The sequence below is a fragment of the Eschscholzia californica genome, unplaced genomic scaffold (assembly GCF_041429995.1).
Source record: "Eschscholzia californica isolate CP2 unplaced genomic scaffold, dmEscCali1.0.p SCAF_3, whole genome shotgun sequence".
Lineage (NCBI taxonomy): Eukaryota > Viridiplantae > Streptophyta > Magnoliopsida > Ranunculales > Papaveraceae > Eschscholzia > Eschscholzia californica.
Genome location: NW_028238420.1, coordinates 53,069,644 through 53,085,028, shown reverse-complemented (window position 1 = coordinate 53,085,028; position 15,385 = coordinate 53,069,644). Strand labels below are relative to the sequence as shown.

Here is a 15,385-nt window from a genome sequence, read left to right as displayed (position 1 = left end):
GGTCTGTTCTTCAACAGACCAGATTTCGGCGAAGGGAAACCCCCTTCGCCGGAAATTTTAGAGAGAGAGAGATGAGGGAAAAAAAAATTTAAGTTTGAAGGTCGCCGGCCGGAAAATTTTCCGGCCGACAACCTTCATCGGAGAAGAGAGTGCTTACTTGGAGAGAGAGAGAGAGAGAGAGAGGTGAGTTGGAGAGAGAGATGACGTGGAGAGAGACGAGTGGTGGAGAGGGAAGTGAGGTGGAATTTAAGTTTTTGTTTTTAATTTTATTTTGAAAATATATTAATGGGAAGGGTAGTTATGACATTTCCATGAAAATAGGGGGTCATATTTGAATTTACAGAAATTTGAGGGCCATAAAGGAAGCTGGTCACAAAGTAGGGGCCATATAGAAATTAACTCTAAAATAAAATAAAATAAACAGGCTCATTACTAAATCACTATAGTGATAATTTTCTGTTTTGACATGAAACCCAAGAATAATGAAATCCAATATGAATAATAAATTTTATATCTATCATTATCAGGATATCTTGGATTCTAAAAGCTATATAAACATTTTTAAGACTATTCTAAAAGGTGACCAATACGCGACAACCGTTTTTCTTATATGGACAACTATCTTATGTGGACAACACAAAAAAATTAAATTTTTATATGGACATCAGTTTCTAAGGGGACAACTCTCTATTATTTTCACTCAAGTCCTCTTAGAATTAGATGTATTATTTGATGACCTCTCCCTTTCTCCATAAACCCTAGGTTAGTTTAGTCTTCATCTCTTCTATTACTTGTTCTTCATCATCACCCAAATTTCTAGAGAGAGAAACTCCTTGGAGAAGCATTGGTGGTTATGGCATCAAACAAAGGCAAGGGAGTTGTTGTAGAATCTCCCCAAAGACAAAAGTTAGAACCCTAAAACTCTAAAACCAACCATTAAGAAGAAGATGGTACTGATGGCAGAGAAAATTAGAGAAGATGTGGAAGACGAAGATGGATCTGTTGGTTCCGACTTTGAAAACGATGAAGAAGAGGAAGATGAATCTGGTAATTCGGGTTGTGCAAAAATATGGCATAACAGAACATCACTTGCGACGAAAATCTGGCATAATCAGAAAACTTGCCAGATTTTCGTCGCAACTTAGCTTCTGTTATGCAATATTTTCGTCGGTTTTCTCCGAAAATACGGCATAACAGAAGCTAAGTTGCTACGAAAATCTGGAAAATTGTCCGATTTTACCAGATTTTCGTCGCAAGTTATGTTCTGTTTTACCTCATCAATGTCATTAATGCCTATTATAGAAACGCCCGGAAAAACTTCTTCTGGTGTAGATTGAGGGATTTTGTCTTCTTCATCCATCTAGGGTTTGATAAAAAAAATGGTAGAAACTACAGTTTACTTTTAGTAGAAGTGAAGAAAGAAGAATAAGACTAAGAAGAGATTTTGTCTTCTTCATCCATCTAGGGTTTGATAAAAAAAAATGATAGAAACTACAGTTTACTTTTAGTATAAGTGAAGAACGAAGAATAAGACTAAGAAGAAGAAGACAGTTTAGGTTTTCGATCTTTAACTATTATTTTTGTTAGTAGTCCACAAGTTACTAATTATTAGTATTTAAGACTTTATGGAGTTGTCCCCTTATTAAATCAAAGTCAACTGAGTCAAGCATAGTTTATGATGAGTTATTCAATAATTTCAGCATAGCTATCTTAGGGGTTTTGTGGTAAAAAATGCTTAAGTTGGCTCCAGCCATGAGACCATGACCGGTGTTCTCAAAGCTTTACATAATCAGATACACTCAAAATGTTGTATCCCCTGAACTATTCAGGAAGTACAGAAGTAACAGAACAATATTTTCATGAATCGCAGGTAAGATGATGCTTATTTCCGTCATATATATAACGCGTGACGGCATGAGCAGTTGGGGAAGGGATCAACTCGGGATCTTCTTAATATTGACTTGGGGTCGATCACCCGTCCAACTATGTATATATAATTATATACATATCTAGACATACATTATGCATAAAATTATAAATAATAGCTACAAAACTATTAAAGCAGTTATTGTGTAACAAGCTTATGCATAGGATCAGCTTGCTCTACACCCGATTGATCTGGCCCACAAGTTACTTGGGTGGTTGAGCGATCCACACACTGCTAAACACGTAATAAGTACCCAACTTCGTTAAACACATTGATCAAAGTCGTAAATCAATTCTATAGATAATTCCCAACTAAAGCCAGGATTTTATAGTTTTAAGTTCCTGTATCAAATACACATCAATACAATCACAAAGGAGCAGAACTCGTTTATCTACTTGATGAATCGAATAAATTCTAATCGGTCAGTCATAGGAGAAAATTTTAATCCTCTTTTCTCTAAGTATTATAGAAATGTCATATTTCATAAAGCAATCCTATACTCCTATCTTATTGTCAAAACTAATCGCAAGCACATAGATTTATTCAGAGGTTTTCAAAAAGGGTAGAAGAATATAGCTCATACGCCGCAAAGTCATTCAGGAGCAGAAGATTTGGTTCCATTATTCAGCTCAAGACATAACATAATTTCATGTTTCTTTCTCCCGGAATTTTAAAGAAATCTGTATCAATCGAACAGATAACAACGAATAACGGAAAGTAAAGAGAGTGGAGAAAGCTTACAGATGTCTAATTGGTAGTACTCCATTATCAAAGTACTGTTCTCGTTTATTTAGCTAAGGTTTGGAGATTGAATAAACTACAAAGCTATCAACTTTGACCTTGTTGATTACAGAAACCCGTATTGAGATTAATCCCATATGAGCAAATATCCAATAGTTAAGCTGGCAGTAAAACCCTGGCACCATCCATGAGATGCAAACAAACAGCAAGGCATACAGTGAAGATAACAGAAGACTTCGCAGTAATATATCTCATGACATCTAAACCCCTCTCAATAATTTCCAATTGAACAACGTCGAAGCTTCTTCTTGCACCATCTTGTACCTTCCACAGTATAAAATCCAAAAACGATCTAACAGTTTCAAATGTTACCCTTCCAGTAACATCAAGAATAAGATCCCTATTGCTCGGAATCGCCAAAGTAGATGACACCTTACTTAACCATCCACTATCTTCAACATACATAGAAGAACTCTTTGATCGATAACCTTTCATTATTACTTCTCTATCAAAAGTTTCATCTTCATCCATACCGAAATCTTCACTTCTACGAAAAACCGGTGAGGATTTTAATAAATTACCACTAATGTTTGAACTTGAATTCGGACTCGTAATCACTTGGTGAGATGTTTTAATGAGTGTTTCTACCGCTCCATTACAGAGAGAAACCAAGATGTTTTTAACTTTTGTTTCATGCTTTGGATTAGTCAAACCAGTAAAAAGTTCGTCATAAAGATTGATACTCATTGTCTTGTCAAGATAAACAGCAACGGCGGTGCTCACGAACACTTGAATGCTCTCCGCAACGAGCTCTCTGCATTTTCCGCTGCAAATAACATCTACCCATCTTGGTATATCAGGGGAACTCGAACCAAGATTCGATCTTTTTCCTTGTTCTTCCCCATTAACACCATCAAAAGATTCATAAAACGCCATTACCAGATTCCTAGCAAAGCTACCAACAACAACAGATACAAACCCAGAACCAGCATTTGAGAAAAGCTTATCCATAACACGATCAGAAAAACCATAACTTGTTTGTGAATCATTATCACTCTTACTTCCCAATTTATAACCTTTTAAAATTCCCACAGTTAAAGCTTGTGAAACCCTAATTAAAGACTCTGAGAATTCATTTGATTTAGCAATTTTCGAAATTTGTTTCAAACTATTAGGAATTTCATCAGAATCAGACTGAAGAAACACTTTCAAATCTTTAGAAACAACTCCAATCATCTCAGATGAATCAGCAACTACTTCTATAACAGAAATTAGGGCACCAATTAATTTGATTAACCTCTTTCTCTTCTTCACAACAGAAGGTAGATTATAAACCTTATAAGCAGTATAACCAGTAACACCAAAAGCAGCAAGTAACAAAATCCATTTTTTCCTTCTTCGAGAGAAATTCAAACCCTTTTTCATAATTTGCAAATCCATATATGAAGAATCTAGGGTTCTTGATTTCGACTTACAGTAGTTCTTGTATTAGGGTTTTGTGAATTTTGATGATTGAAAATGTTATCTATAGATTTGTGTATTACGAGGATGCCTGACTAAGAATTTAATTAATAGCAGAAGAAGAAAGAAAAAGAAAGGAACCTGGCGTGAAGATAATCAATGACGTTAAAACCGGTTTCAGGAAAGAGATAGGTTTCTTGTGGGGCTTCTGCTGTTTAATTGAAATTTGACAAAACTATCTGATAAATATTTTTGGCTAACGAGGACACAAGTAGATAGTTCAACAAAAAAAAAAGAGGACACGAGTAGATATTTTTTTTTTTTTTTATGAAAACTGCAATGTCATTAAACATTACTTAAGTTACATATGAGATTGTTGCAGCTGGAAGAGACTTGCTTGAACAACCATGATCTAGACGTTTTATGCGTTCTCGACCATTTAGCAAGTTGTCCGCTTTTATATTAACGGATCGATTAACATACATAAACTTTACATTAACAAAAGAAGTAGTAAGACTCCTAATTTTATCCAAAACATGAACCGCTGTCCAGTGTAAGTGATATGTTCTTCGATCGTTTTGGTTCAACGTGTTTATAACATTCTTGGAGTCTCCACAAAAAAGCACACTTCGTTTTCCTTTGTCGATGGCCCATCGAACTGCCCACAAAAGTGCCATCGACTCTCCTTCATCTATTGATCGACATCGGATGCCCTTTGATTCTCCGACAATGCTTTTACTTATTATCAAATACAACAAAAGCAATTCCAGCATCTTCAGTAGTCCGTTTAAAAGATGCATCAAACTTTATACATATATCGAACAATTGATATTCCGAAGGGTGTGAATTCAAAGTTGAACTCTCTATAGGTTTCCTTTTTATCATTTGTGCTATCATCCATTTGGCTTGATAGAGAACTCTTTCAATTGAGGGATTAATATTTTGAAAGACTTTTGAGCCTTTCTTTCCAACAATACCATATGGCAATCATTAATTTCGACTTGAGTGATATATCAGTTGGTGGAACATCGCTTTTTATCCCTCCTAGTTGAGTAATCCAGTCTTTGAAAGAGCTTCCTTCCATTCTATCTGTATGAAGTCCATTGCTTATCTCATATATGATCCCTCTAGTAAAAGGGCATCTTAATACGAAATGTCGCCATGTTTCGTTCGTTTCATTGCACAAAGGACATAATATAGATGGCAAATTCATAAAAGGACTCAAAATATCATAAAACGGGACCATATTAAGACTTAGCGTCCACATAAAAATTTTGATTCTAGGGGTTACCTCAAGTTTCCATAAATCATTCCAATAATTTTTATCATTAAGTTCAACTGTTTGATAACAAGTGAGGTGTTTGTAAAGGGATGAAACCGAAAAGGTGCCATTTTGTGTAAGAGTCCATTTAAGTGGATCTTGGGTGTGTTGACCATTCAGGGGGATAGATAGGATTAAATCACATGTATGCTCATCAAATAATTCATGCAACAATTCTACATTCCAATGATTTTGATCATTTCTAAGCTGATTAACATAATAAAAATTAGCATGCTCAGGAACTACATTCAAAGCTAACTTTCCAGGAATCCAATTATCATGCCAAATATGAATGCGACTCCCGTTTCCCACTTCCCACATGGACAAGTCCTTGACCAGAGAAATCCTCCTATGAATACCTTTCCAGAGCCAGGATGAGTTGGTCATTCTAGCTCTTTCAATGGTAGTTCTAGGGTAATATTTATACTTGACAAAATTACACCAAAGAGAGTCTGTATGTGTTTGAAGCCTCCAAACCATCTTTGAAATCAAAGCAGTATTAAAATGGGTCAAGTTTTTGAAGCCTAATCCTCCTAAACTTTTTGGTTTCTGTAAGGTCGACCACGCCTTAAGATGAAGAGTTTTTTTGTTATCCTTCTTGCCCACCAGAAATCCCTTTCTAGGGATACGGGCAATCTCCCCAAAGGCTGTTCCTAGTTCGGTTAAAGGTGATGTGTTTTAAGAAGCGCCACCCGACTCCTGCTGGCTGACTCCTGTCGACTATCTCAACTGATTTTGTTTTCTCTCTCTCTCTTCTTCCATCCTTCCTTCATCTTCTTCTCTTCCTTCTCATCCCTCTCCTCTCTCTATTGCCAGCGGAGGGGAGGACCCCCTTCATTGGAGGTCTGGTTTACGAGACCCTCGTCTGGATCTGGGGATAATTCGGTCGGTAACTTTTACAGTTTGGTTTACTAGACTGTCGTCCCCTTCATTGAAGGTTGTAATTTCGTATCACAACACAAAATACCGTTATTGTTTGTCTAATTCGATCAGGAGGCAACACGTGTATCTCTCCATGCCTGGGAGTAGTATACAAATCTTATTGTTACACGAAGAAAAATCAAATCTTGAGCAATTTATTGGTCCGTTAACTTCTCTGGTATGTTATAGACATCGAGCACATGCAAAGAACAGTCGAATGTAAGTAATTTATCCTTACGTGTACAATCAGATTTCTTTTACAAAAATACAAAAAACAGAGTTATGTAAATGGAAGAAAATTTCAACACATTCATCATCATGAAAGGCAAAATTGATTTCATACACATCATTGATTCCATATTTCTGTTACACAAACAAACCCACTAAAGTTCATTTGAAACTCAAATGAACAACACCCCTCATTTTAGGGTTATCATGTACAAAAACATTGGCCATTTCAAAGGAATTCATGGTTCACACGACACGGGCGCAAAAACACACGGAACATATTTCAGAGCTTACCGGAAGAAGAGCTCCACACTTTCATCAATGGTGGCTTGAATCTTTTGCAGAAAGAGAATTTGCTGGTCTCGAAATAATATGTAGACTTTCTTCATCCTCAAGATCACTAAACGATACGTCTTCTTCATGACCTAATGGAATAGTTGTTCTACTATACTCCCCAATATCTGAACTCTCTTCTAACCAATCGTCCCCATCATCATCGTCTTTCTGGTCCAAGATTTTTGAGACACCAGCTAGTAAGTCCCAGTTTCTATGATGGACTGTCGGCTCTTCTTCAACCACGGATTTATCAATGAATCTCGTCTCTGTACCTACAACTTGAGGGTATCTAGAAGTATCATAATCTGTCGAAACAGAACGTGGAGTTTCATAGTTAAACCTATTTGGTAAAATCGCTTCATTTGAATCGTCAGATGATGCAGATTGATGTTGTTCTTGTGGTTGATAGGTTGAGTCTCTAAAATAAGATGGCCCTCCTCTTCTTAACCACTCTGGTTCTATATCTGGCTTCATTCTCTTCTGTAATTCTTGCATCCACATTGCTCTGCCTTCCACGACCTGCGAAAAGACCGAACATGCTCAAATATCCAAGCATAGTTTCTGCATATGCAGTGTCCTTTGAACTCGTCATACAATTGACATGAATAACTATGAGGGAGACATACTGGTGGCGTTTGTTTTTTATTGTATGAATCTGACTCACCTAAGTCTGACTTGTCTGTACCCGACTCGCCTGAGCATAACTTGATTTCGTCAAGGGCACAATACTCATTTTAGGTCGTTTAAGACAAAGGACTATTAATTTAATACAAATTTATCTTATGTCACACTCGAATGGACCCAAAATCAGATCCCCTCAACCATTCCGACGAGTCAGACGCATAAATCATATTGTATTAAGAAAAAGAAAATTGAAACGTGACTTGAGTTAATTCGGATCTCGAGTTAGATTTCAAATTTGGATTTGAGAAAAAACACACCACCTTTTCTTTCTTGTTCGTTTTCTATCTCCTTTTTCTGGTAGTAAGTACAAGGTACCTATAAACACTAAATGCAAGAAAACGTTGTACAAGGTTTTGAGGAACTGACCTGGGGTGTAGATAAAAGACCAGCGTCATGTTTATTGAGTCGAGAATGCAGGAGAACAAAATAAATCTTCCAAAAACACTCTTGACTCATATGGCGAGGGCAAAGTTCAATCCGAAGAGCTGCAAATCTTGGTGAAAGCCGTTCAATAGCCAATGCGTGTTCATACTGTGCATCAGACATGTCGAAATCTGAAAATGGAACTTTATAAGATGTTATATAATAAGTTAATATGTTTATCTTCCAGCAAAAAAAAAATACTTGAAATGTTAAAATCAAATGTTTTACAACTGACAATATGAGGCGAAAGCTTAAAACCTTAAACTCTTAATCCTAAACTAAGTTGGATCAGTGCTAAAAGAGCTATACTCATCAATCATCATGCTAAAAAGAAGAAGCTGATTTCACCACGAATCTATGTATTATAAAAATAACTCACAAGGTTAAAATATGACGAATAATTGCTTGGTATGTATAATTGAAGGAAGATGAATATGATGGATGAAAGCGTAGAGAGCGTAAAATGTCACTTAATATTAACAATATTTCATTATGTTGCAACAACATTTCATCATATGCCTCCTGAAAACCTTTCCCAACTATTTTAGAATAAGCTAATATAAACCTACTTGTGAATTTACTTGTACATAAAACAATATCTTCAACTAATTTAAGGAGCGTAATGTCACCTCATACCTTACCCATTTGTAAATTTCGATCATTGTTACTTCGGAGTTCAAAATCTTCAACATCCTAATATTTAGTGATTACCAATGAACCGCCACATCCTTCCAATCAATTGGACTTCAGACATCTAACTGAAGCCACATCGGGCAACAGAATTGTCGGTCGGAAAAGGTTATATAGTGGGTTCTATTCTATGAACATTTGCATAATTTACACTTCAATATTTCTTACTACCTTTTTTCTTTTGCAATGGTTTCCTTGGATTTTATGGAGGACAACAAAGGATCAACTCCTGTTCTACACAATGCAGACCAACCATACAACTGAGTCGAGTTCTTCAACAACTTATGTCTCCTGTAATTGCTTATTCAAAGATATTTACTGTTTCCTTTCCTTCACCACAACAATTGTGCATTCGAAAATATTACTTGCGCACAAGTTTGATGCATGTACTCATAGTAAAGGTACCACTTACATCGCAATTACTCGCAGAAGCAGGTTCACATGCGACTGTGACAAAATATGCTCCTTGTGGACAGATGTCGTAGGTTTGCTTAAATTTGACAAAATATTTGGGCTTTGATTCATATTGTGGAGATCTTATCAAAGTTACATATCTCATTTTAAGTGTTTAGGTGGTATTACATGGATTTTATGTCTAATTGGCAAACCTAAACTTGGCAACAAAATAGGGTTCAATATTTGTAGCTATAATTAAAATTACAAACATTTACATCATATATCGTCAAACTCTGTTGTAAAGTTCTGCAAAATTCCCCAATTTCATGCACTCACTCTATGAACCCAAGTTCTAATAGTCTTTAGTAGAAAAAAAAAACAGTTTTTCATTTCAACTGCTAACTCAAATTGAGGGGTTTTATAATTTCCAGACCTAAATCTATACAAGTAATGAATTTCTTCATTTTCCAAATATGATGGAATTGAATTGAAACGGGAAATAAGAGAAAGAATAGAAGAAGATACCATGAAATTCTTCATCATCAACAAGTGGAAAATCCAACCAAGTTTCAGGATGCATAGCAATATTCCTAGCAAACATCAAAACCTCATCAGTAACCCCAACTGCTCCACCAATTGGATACTTATCTTGAGATTCCTCTGACTCAGAAGGATGATCAATCGGTGAACCAATCCGTGATATCTCACTAACAGCTTTATCAATTGACAAATCAGAGATCTCAATATCATCAAAAATTTCACCATCTCCATTAATTCTAGAAGAATCAACATGATCATTAGTTTCTCCTCCAGAGACAACAGACCGATCAGATGAATCCCAAATATTCCAACCAGATACAGATGTTGATGAATCAACAACAGCAGATGAGGATGAATCTTGAGGACAAGGAGGAGTTGGTGGAGGAGGAGGTGGAGCGAGAAAAGAAGCAACACCACGGAACTGACGAGTTAGGGTTTCTGTAAGATCTGAAAGATCTTCTTTTACGCCTCTTCCAAGATTATCTAATGAAGATTCTTCTTCGACATAATAATTTTGATCTTCGTGTTGTTGATTTTGAATTTGAGATTCTTGTCTGTTGGTCGTGGTAGTGAAATTGTTGCCGTTGTTGATGTCGTCGTCGTCTTCTTCATCGTCGTAGTCGTCGTCGTCGGTGAGTTTCAGAGAGTTTGCAAGAGATCTCGCCAGCCATGAGGACATTTCCATGGGAGGTATTTTTTTAGTCAAATTTTTGGAGAAGGGGTGCATTTTGGGGGCACCATTTGGAGGAGTTTCCGAACTGGAACAGAACAGAATCAGCCTGGCCAATCCAGGATTTTTCCTTTATCTCTTTTAGGTTCTGTTTGGGTACGAAAAAAATGTTTTTTTTCTCGTAGAAAAGAAAACAATTTTGTCCTAATAGCAAATTCAAATGTTACTGTTTCCTATAGTTGTGAGAAATTTTAAATATAATCTCCTTCGTTTTAAAGATTTCAGTTTAAGTTTTGAACCCAAATTAGGGTTTGGGATAGTCAATTTAAGGTAAGATAGTTCAATTTAGGATTTCTTAACAAATTTGGAGTTTAAAGTTCACAAAAACTCGGAGGTTTTTGTTGGGGATTAGAGTGTAAGGATTGTGTCTACTAAGGATAAAATTCTATCTTCAACAAAAAAAAGAGGATAAAATTCTATAAGAATATTGGGGGTTCGTGTTTCTTGTTGTTGCATGTTACGATAGAGTAAGAAACGAATAGGGATATGCTAGAGTTACTTAGAGGAGACAGAAAGAGCTAGGTTTTTAACTCATGTGTGTTGCATGAGTGAAATATAAAGACGATAGAGGGAGTGTGTCTGTCTTGTAATCCCATTGTTGCGTGCGTGAGTGAAAGAGAGAGAAAAATAACGACAATAGTGTGATATTTATATGTAAAGAGAGAGAGAGAGAGAGAGAGAGAGAGAGAGAGAGAGAGAGAGAGAGAGAGAGAGAGAGAGAGAGAGAGAGAGAGAGAGAGAGAGAGAGAGAGATAGAGAAGTGAGAGTTGTGTTGAGAGAAAGAGATAGAGCTACGATAGATGAGGAGAGACTGTGTGAGTTAAAGGGGAAAAGTTTTGACATGTTTTCAATGTTAGAATATTCTAGCATGTAAGGTTTCTTCCACTATGAGAAACTAAGTTTTTCATTATTTCAGTCCAACCTAACACTAAAAATTGTTTCTTACTTTCGTTAAACTAATTTTCACAACTAATTTTCAAGTGTACCAGACAACCCGTTAAGTATAATGGTTTCAAATTCAAAGTAAGAGTTTTTATTAGGTTGGCTTGTACTAACTTATTTACGTCTACAATGGACTTAACATGTGTATGGATACCTTGGCGAGCTCCGGGAACAAAGAGTCAGCCAGACAGATCTTTGTAAAGGTCTAGGCTAAATAAGTTAACTCTTGGAAAGGCACACACGTTGGCGCAATGTCCCAATCTAGGCCTCGTTTAGGGTCTGCCAATGCCAAGGTTAATAGCGATAACACAAGCTCACCTACTCTGTAGCTCTAATGATTCATGAGAGTCAGAGGCATAATACAAAGATTTTCATTAGTGGCTAACATGGAACTCTACATCCAATACTAATATATAAAGGCGTTTTCGGTATATGACCCAAAAAACGCCCCTAATAACACTTTTAATCCTCTCTAATCCCATAAAGGGTATAAAAACAAAATATTAACACAAATAGATATCTAGTCCATTTGTATACATCTAGTGAGAAAACACAAATTCCTAGAATAACTATAAAATCTTAATACCTAAACTAACCTTTCTTAAATATAAATACACATTTAAGCTCAAATTCGCCAAATATCTTTTTCATTTTTATTTCCTTGTTTCTCTCTCCAATCACGTTTCTAAACAAAGAAACCGTGATCTTCATCATCTTTTTGTAACCGAAACCTTTTGGTTTTATCTTTCTCTCTCTCTACATCTTAATCGTCTGAAACTATCCTCCATTAAATCAGAAACCTTTGTTTCATAATCATTTGAGTTGCTGAAATCATCTTAATCATTGTTAATCAGGTAAAATACAAATCAATTTATAAGTGTTCTGATTATGTTTCAGTTTATTATAGTTGATTATCTCTCTATACATCTTAATCGACTGAAAATCTTCCACTAAAACAGAAAACTTGTTTCATATTCATTAGAGCTTTTGAAAATCATCTTCTTAATTGTTAATAAGGCAAACAAAATTCTTCTTTACTGATTCTGTTTCAAATCGAGTATGTTATTATTGTCTTCTTCTCTCTAAAAATCGAGAATATCCTTCATTACTGAATCCTACCAATCGAGTATACTGATTGTTGCAATCAATCATTATATCAGATATATTCAGATTTGTAGTTTAAGCAAAGTATGATATTCACATTTTTGTTCAGATCTGGTTTTCAATCCGTACGGATTTATGAAACGTGCTTTTTCGTACGGTTCCTTATAACAGAATTAACATTATATGTACTTTATCATAAATTACCATAATTTACAGTAAATTATACAAAAATCTCCCGTACGATGTTTTTCAAAATGAGAACATGATATATGTATTTTCTAACAAATTATATATACTTTATCAGGAATATCATGAATATTATATTATTGTCCATAAATTATGCGTAATTTATAGAACATTATGTATGTTTTAATCTCAAAACAGTACTCGTTTCATTATAGAACAACTTCGCTTTATATATGCAAATCTCGTGTACTTTGAAATAAGTTACATATAATTTACGTAAATGTTCATGTAATTTATTGTAAATAATATATTTTTCTATATAATTTATATGTATTAATCTTTCTCCATTTGTTATCACAGATGGAGTTCCAGGCAGAATCATCAAATCAAAATAAGCAAATCAAACTGAAATCAGATGGTTGGGATAAGATATTTACAAAAACAAGACAGTTATTTCCTGGGGGTGCAAAAGCATTTCGATATGCTCTTAGGCAATATAGTTTACTATAAATCTAGTTTCTTCTTCAGAAATCTAAATGGATTGAATGTCTTCCCTTCTGGAATTATCTTTTTCTCACCTACTATGTCAACAACACGACAAGAGTTAGCTTTTTCCTTCCCTTTCTTGCTGGTTGAGCTTGCTCCCACCTGTTACATAACGTATTAAGATGTATGCCCAAAGTATGACCAATTTCAAATAAATTATGTATACTTTATCATAAATAATAGAAATTTTTCAGAAATTTCATAAACAGACTCATACATCGTACCTCTTTGACTGAAATTACTTTGTTTTTTTTGCTTTTTCAGTGTTAGACCTTCTTCATTGGCCGAGCTTACTTTGGTTTTGGATTTTTTTGCAGGAACTAATTTTTCCACTGTTCCTTTTCTTTTAAAAGGATTTTTTCTAACTGGAATAGTATCTTTGGCTGCTTTAGGTGTCGATTTTGATTTAGGTGCCATTGAAATCTCCTACAAAAAAAAATCAAACAGTTAGATACTTTCAGAATCCTAAAAGCATTTTTTATAATAAATTATATGTAATTTATACATCATAAGCATCAAAATAAGTAACAATGTGAAACTAAACACTTAAATCACAAATCAAAACCCTCAAAACACACAAAATGTTCACAAAATCGCCAAAATACCATAAGCAAACCCTAAACCCCAAAAAGAAAGAATCACAAAGAAAGAACCATAAATTATAGTTTTTCACAAAATAGTATCTATAAATTATCAAACGGATCTCAAAAAATTGATTTATGACGAAGCTTTGAACATCAGAAACTATGTTACAACAGAAAAATCCAAAAAATCAACCAAAAATCTCACCATAACGTTGCAACAAACTTCTTTATGATGAAAAGTAACCATGCAAGCTCGGTTTTATATAGATTTTCACCTGAAAGTAATGATGGTTCGAAACCCAAACGAATCGAGAAAACTTTTCGTTTTAATGACGATGATACCTCTTCACCTGAATCGGAAGCTTGAAAGATTAAGAAGGTTGAAGAATAAAGTCGGTTTCTTACCTTCTGGAAGATGGCGATTCGACTATCTCGTTAGGGTTTTGGAGCGTTTCGATTTGGGAAAGGTGTGATTTTTGCCTAAATAGTAAAACTGATGAGAGAGAAAGTCGAGTAAGAGATATTGTTGTAAACGGAAATAATCCAAAAATCACGCTTCATTTAACCGTTACAAAGATTCGCTCGACCCCACATTTCGAAATCCCGCTCAAATAGAGTTGGGACACAACTGGAAATAAAATAGAGATGGTAAGGGTTTTTTTACCAAAGAGTAAAAGGACTAAAAATCCATGTTTTGACAAGATTGGACCATAAACCCTTTTTCAATTTTTTTCCCTATATACCCACCGGGCCATATATAAATTTAATTTAATTATTTACTCAAATTGATTGTTTGATGTTTGTTTCGTGTTTTGTATGAGATTCTCTATCTAATTCTATGATCATTTTGGAGGTAAGATTTTGTGTATTTTCAATTTATTTTGGTTAGATGAGTTCACAGACAACAAAAATATATGTGAGATGGACTCAAACTGAAATGAGGGACTAATTTAATTGTTATTGAATCCATGAAAAACGACAACTAAGGTAAATATGATGCACTTTCAGAGACTTACTATGACCAAGTTAGGATTCCAACTCTAAATAAAAATGTTATAGTAATGAACCTGAATATAAGTAGTGAAATTAAGAAATTGAGGGGTAATTAAGTAAATTAAGAAATGTGTTTGGTTGGGATGGGACTACCAGTGAGATAACCTCTACAAAAGAAGTTTGGATGAATATTTTAAGGTAATTAAAATCAATTTAAATTTAATGAATTGTGATAACATTTCTTAATCAAGTATGGATTTAAATAGCTTATTGCGTAACACCCAAATACTAAAGATTAACTATGACTAAACCTACGACCCTCCAACTGCATAGGACAATACTTGTAGATCGCAACAACATAGTACTTGGCCAACGATAACGAGTTAGGACACATTATGATGATCTTGGTGAAAGAATGACATGGAGTCTTGAAAAACTTGTTTAGACTACAAAGAGTGCAAACGATTGATACAAAACAATTTATGATATTCTTCGTCTAGACTACTCAGTGAAAATAAACAGAACACGCCCTTTAAAAACACGGATGCAGAAGATCGATGTTCGTCATAATGGATCTAGATGATCAAAAAATTGGATAAGATAAGGATATCGATTATATGCGTTAGCTATAT

The 15,385-nt window shown here is 34.9% G+C and overlaps 1 protein-coding gene and 1 pseudogene across 3 annotated transcripts; both read right to left on the bottom strand.

Moving 5' to 3' along the window:
- Nucleotides 1-2,507: 2,507 nt before the first annotated feature.
- Nucleotides 2,508-4,411, bottom strand: LOC147551796 (protein PHLOEM PROTEIN 2-LIKE A10 pseudogene; annotated as a pseudogene). Its single transcript, XR_015236968.1, has one exon. The product of XR_015236968.1 is annotated as a protein PHLOEM PROTEIN 2-LIKE A10 pseudogene (transcript).
- Nucleotides 4,412-6,687: 2,276 nt separating this feature from the next.
- LOC147551795 (uncharacterized) lies at nt 6,688-10,922 on the bottom strand. 2 transcript variants are annotated; one of them, XM_086666208.1, is made up of 3 exons: nt 9,654-10,922; nt 7,986-8,173; nt 6,688-7,454 (listed from the first exon to the last, which is right to left on the bottom strand). In XM_086666208.1, the coding sequence occupies exons 1-3, from the start codon at nt 10,393-10,395 to the stop codon at nt 6,918-6,920; spliced, it is 1,467 nt and encodes a 488-aa protein (XP_086522334.1). In that variant the 5' UTR covers nt 10,396-10,922; the 3' UTR covers nt 6,688-6,917. The 2 variants fall into 2 exon arrangements, with proteins under 2 accessions (XP_086522334.1, XP_086522333.1); XM_086666207.1 differs by having other exon boundaries at nt 7,986-8,185; nt 9,654-10,492.
- Nucleotides 10,923-15,385: the final 4,463 nt, after the last annotated feature.

Excerpts from the sequence above, each read along its gene's own strand:
- LOC147551795 (XM_086666207.1), bottom strand. The coding sequence starts at position 10,395 with ATGCACCCCTTCTCCAAAAATTTGACTAAAAAAATACCTCCCATGGAA. Across the intron at positions 8,186-9,653 it reads TGATGATGAAGAATTTCATG|TTCCATTTTCAGATTTCGAC; the intron begins GTATCTTCTTCT and ends CATCTTATAAAG. Across the intron at positions 7,455-7,985 it reads GTCTTTTATCTACACCCCAG|GTCGTGGAAGGCAGAGCAAT; the intron begins GTCAGTTCCTCA and ends GTCTTTTCGCAG.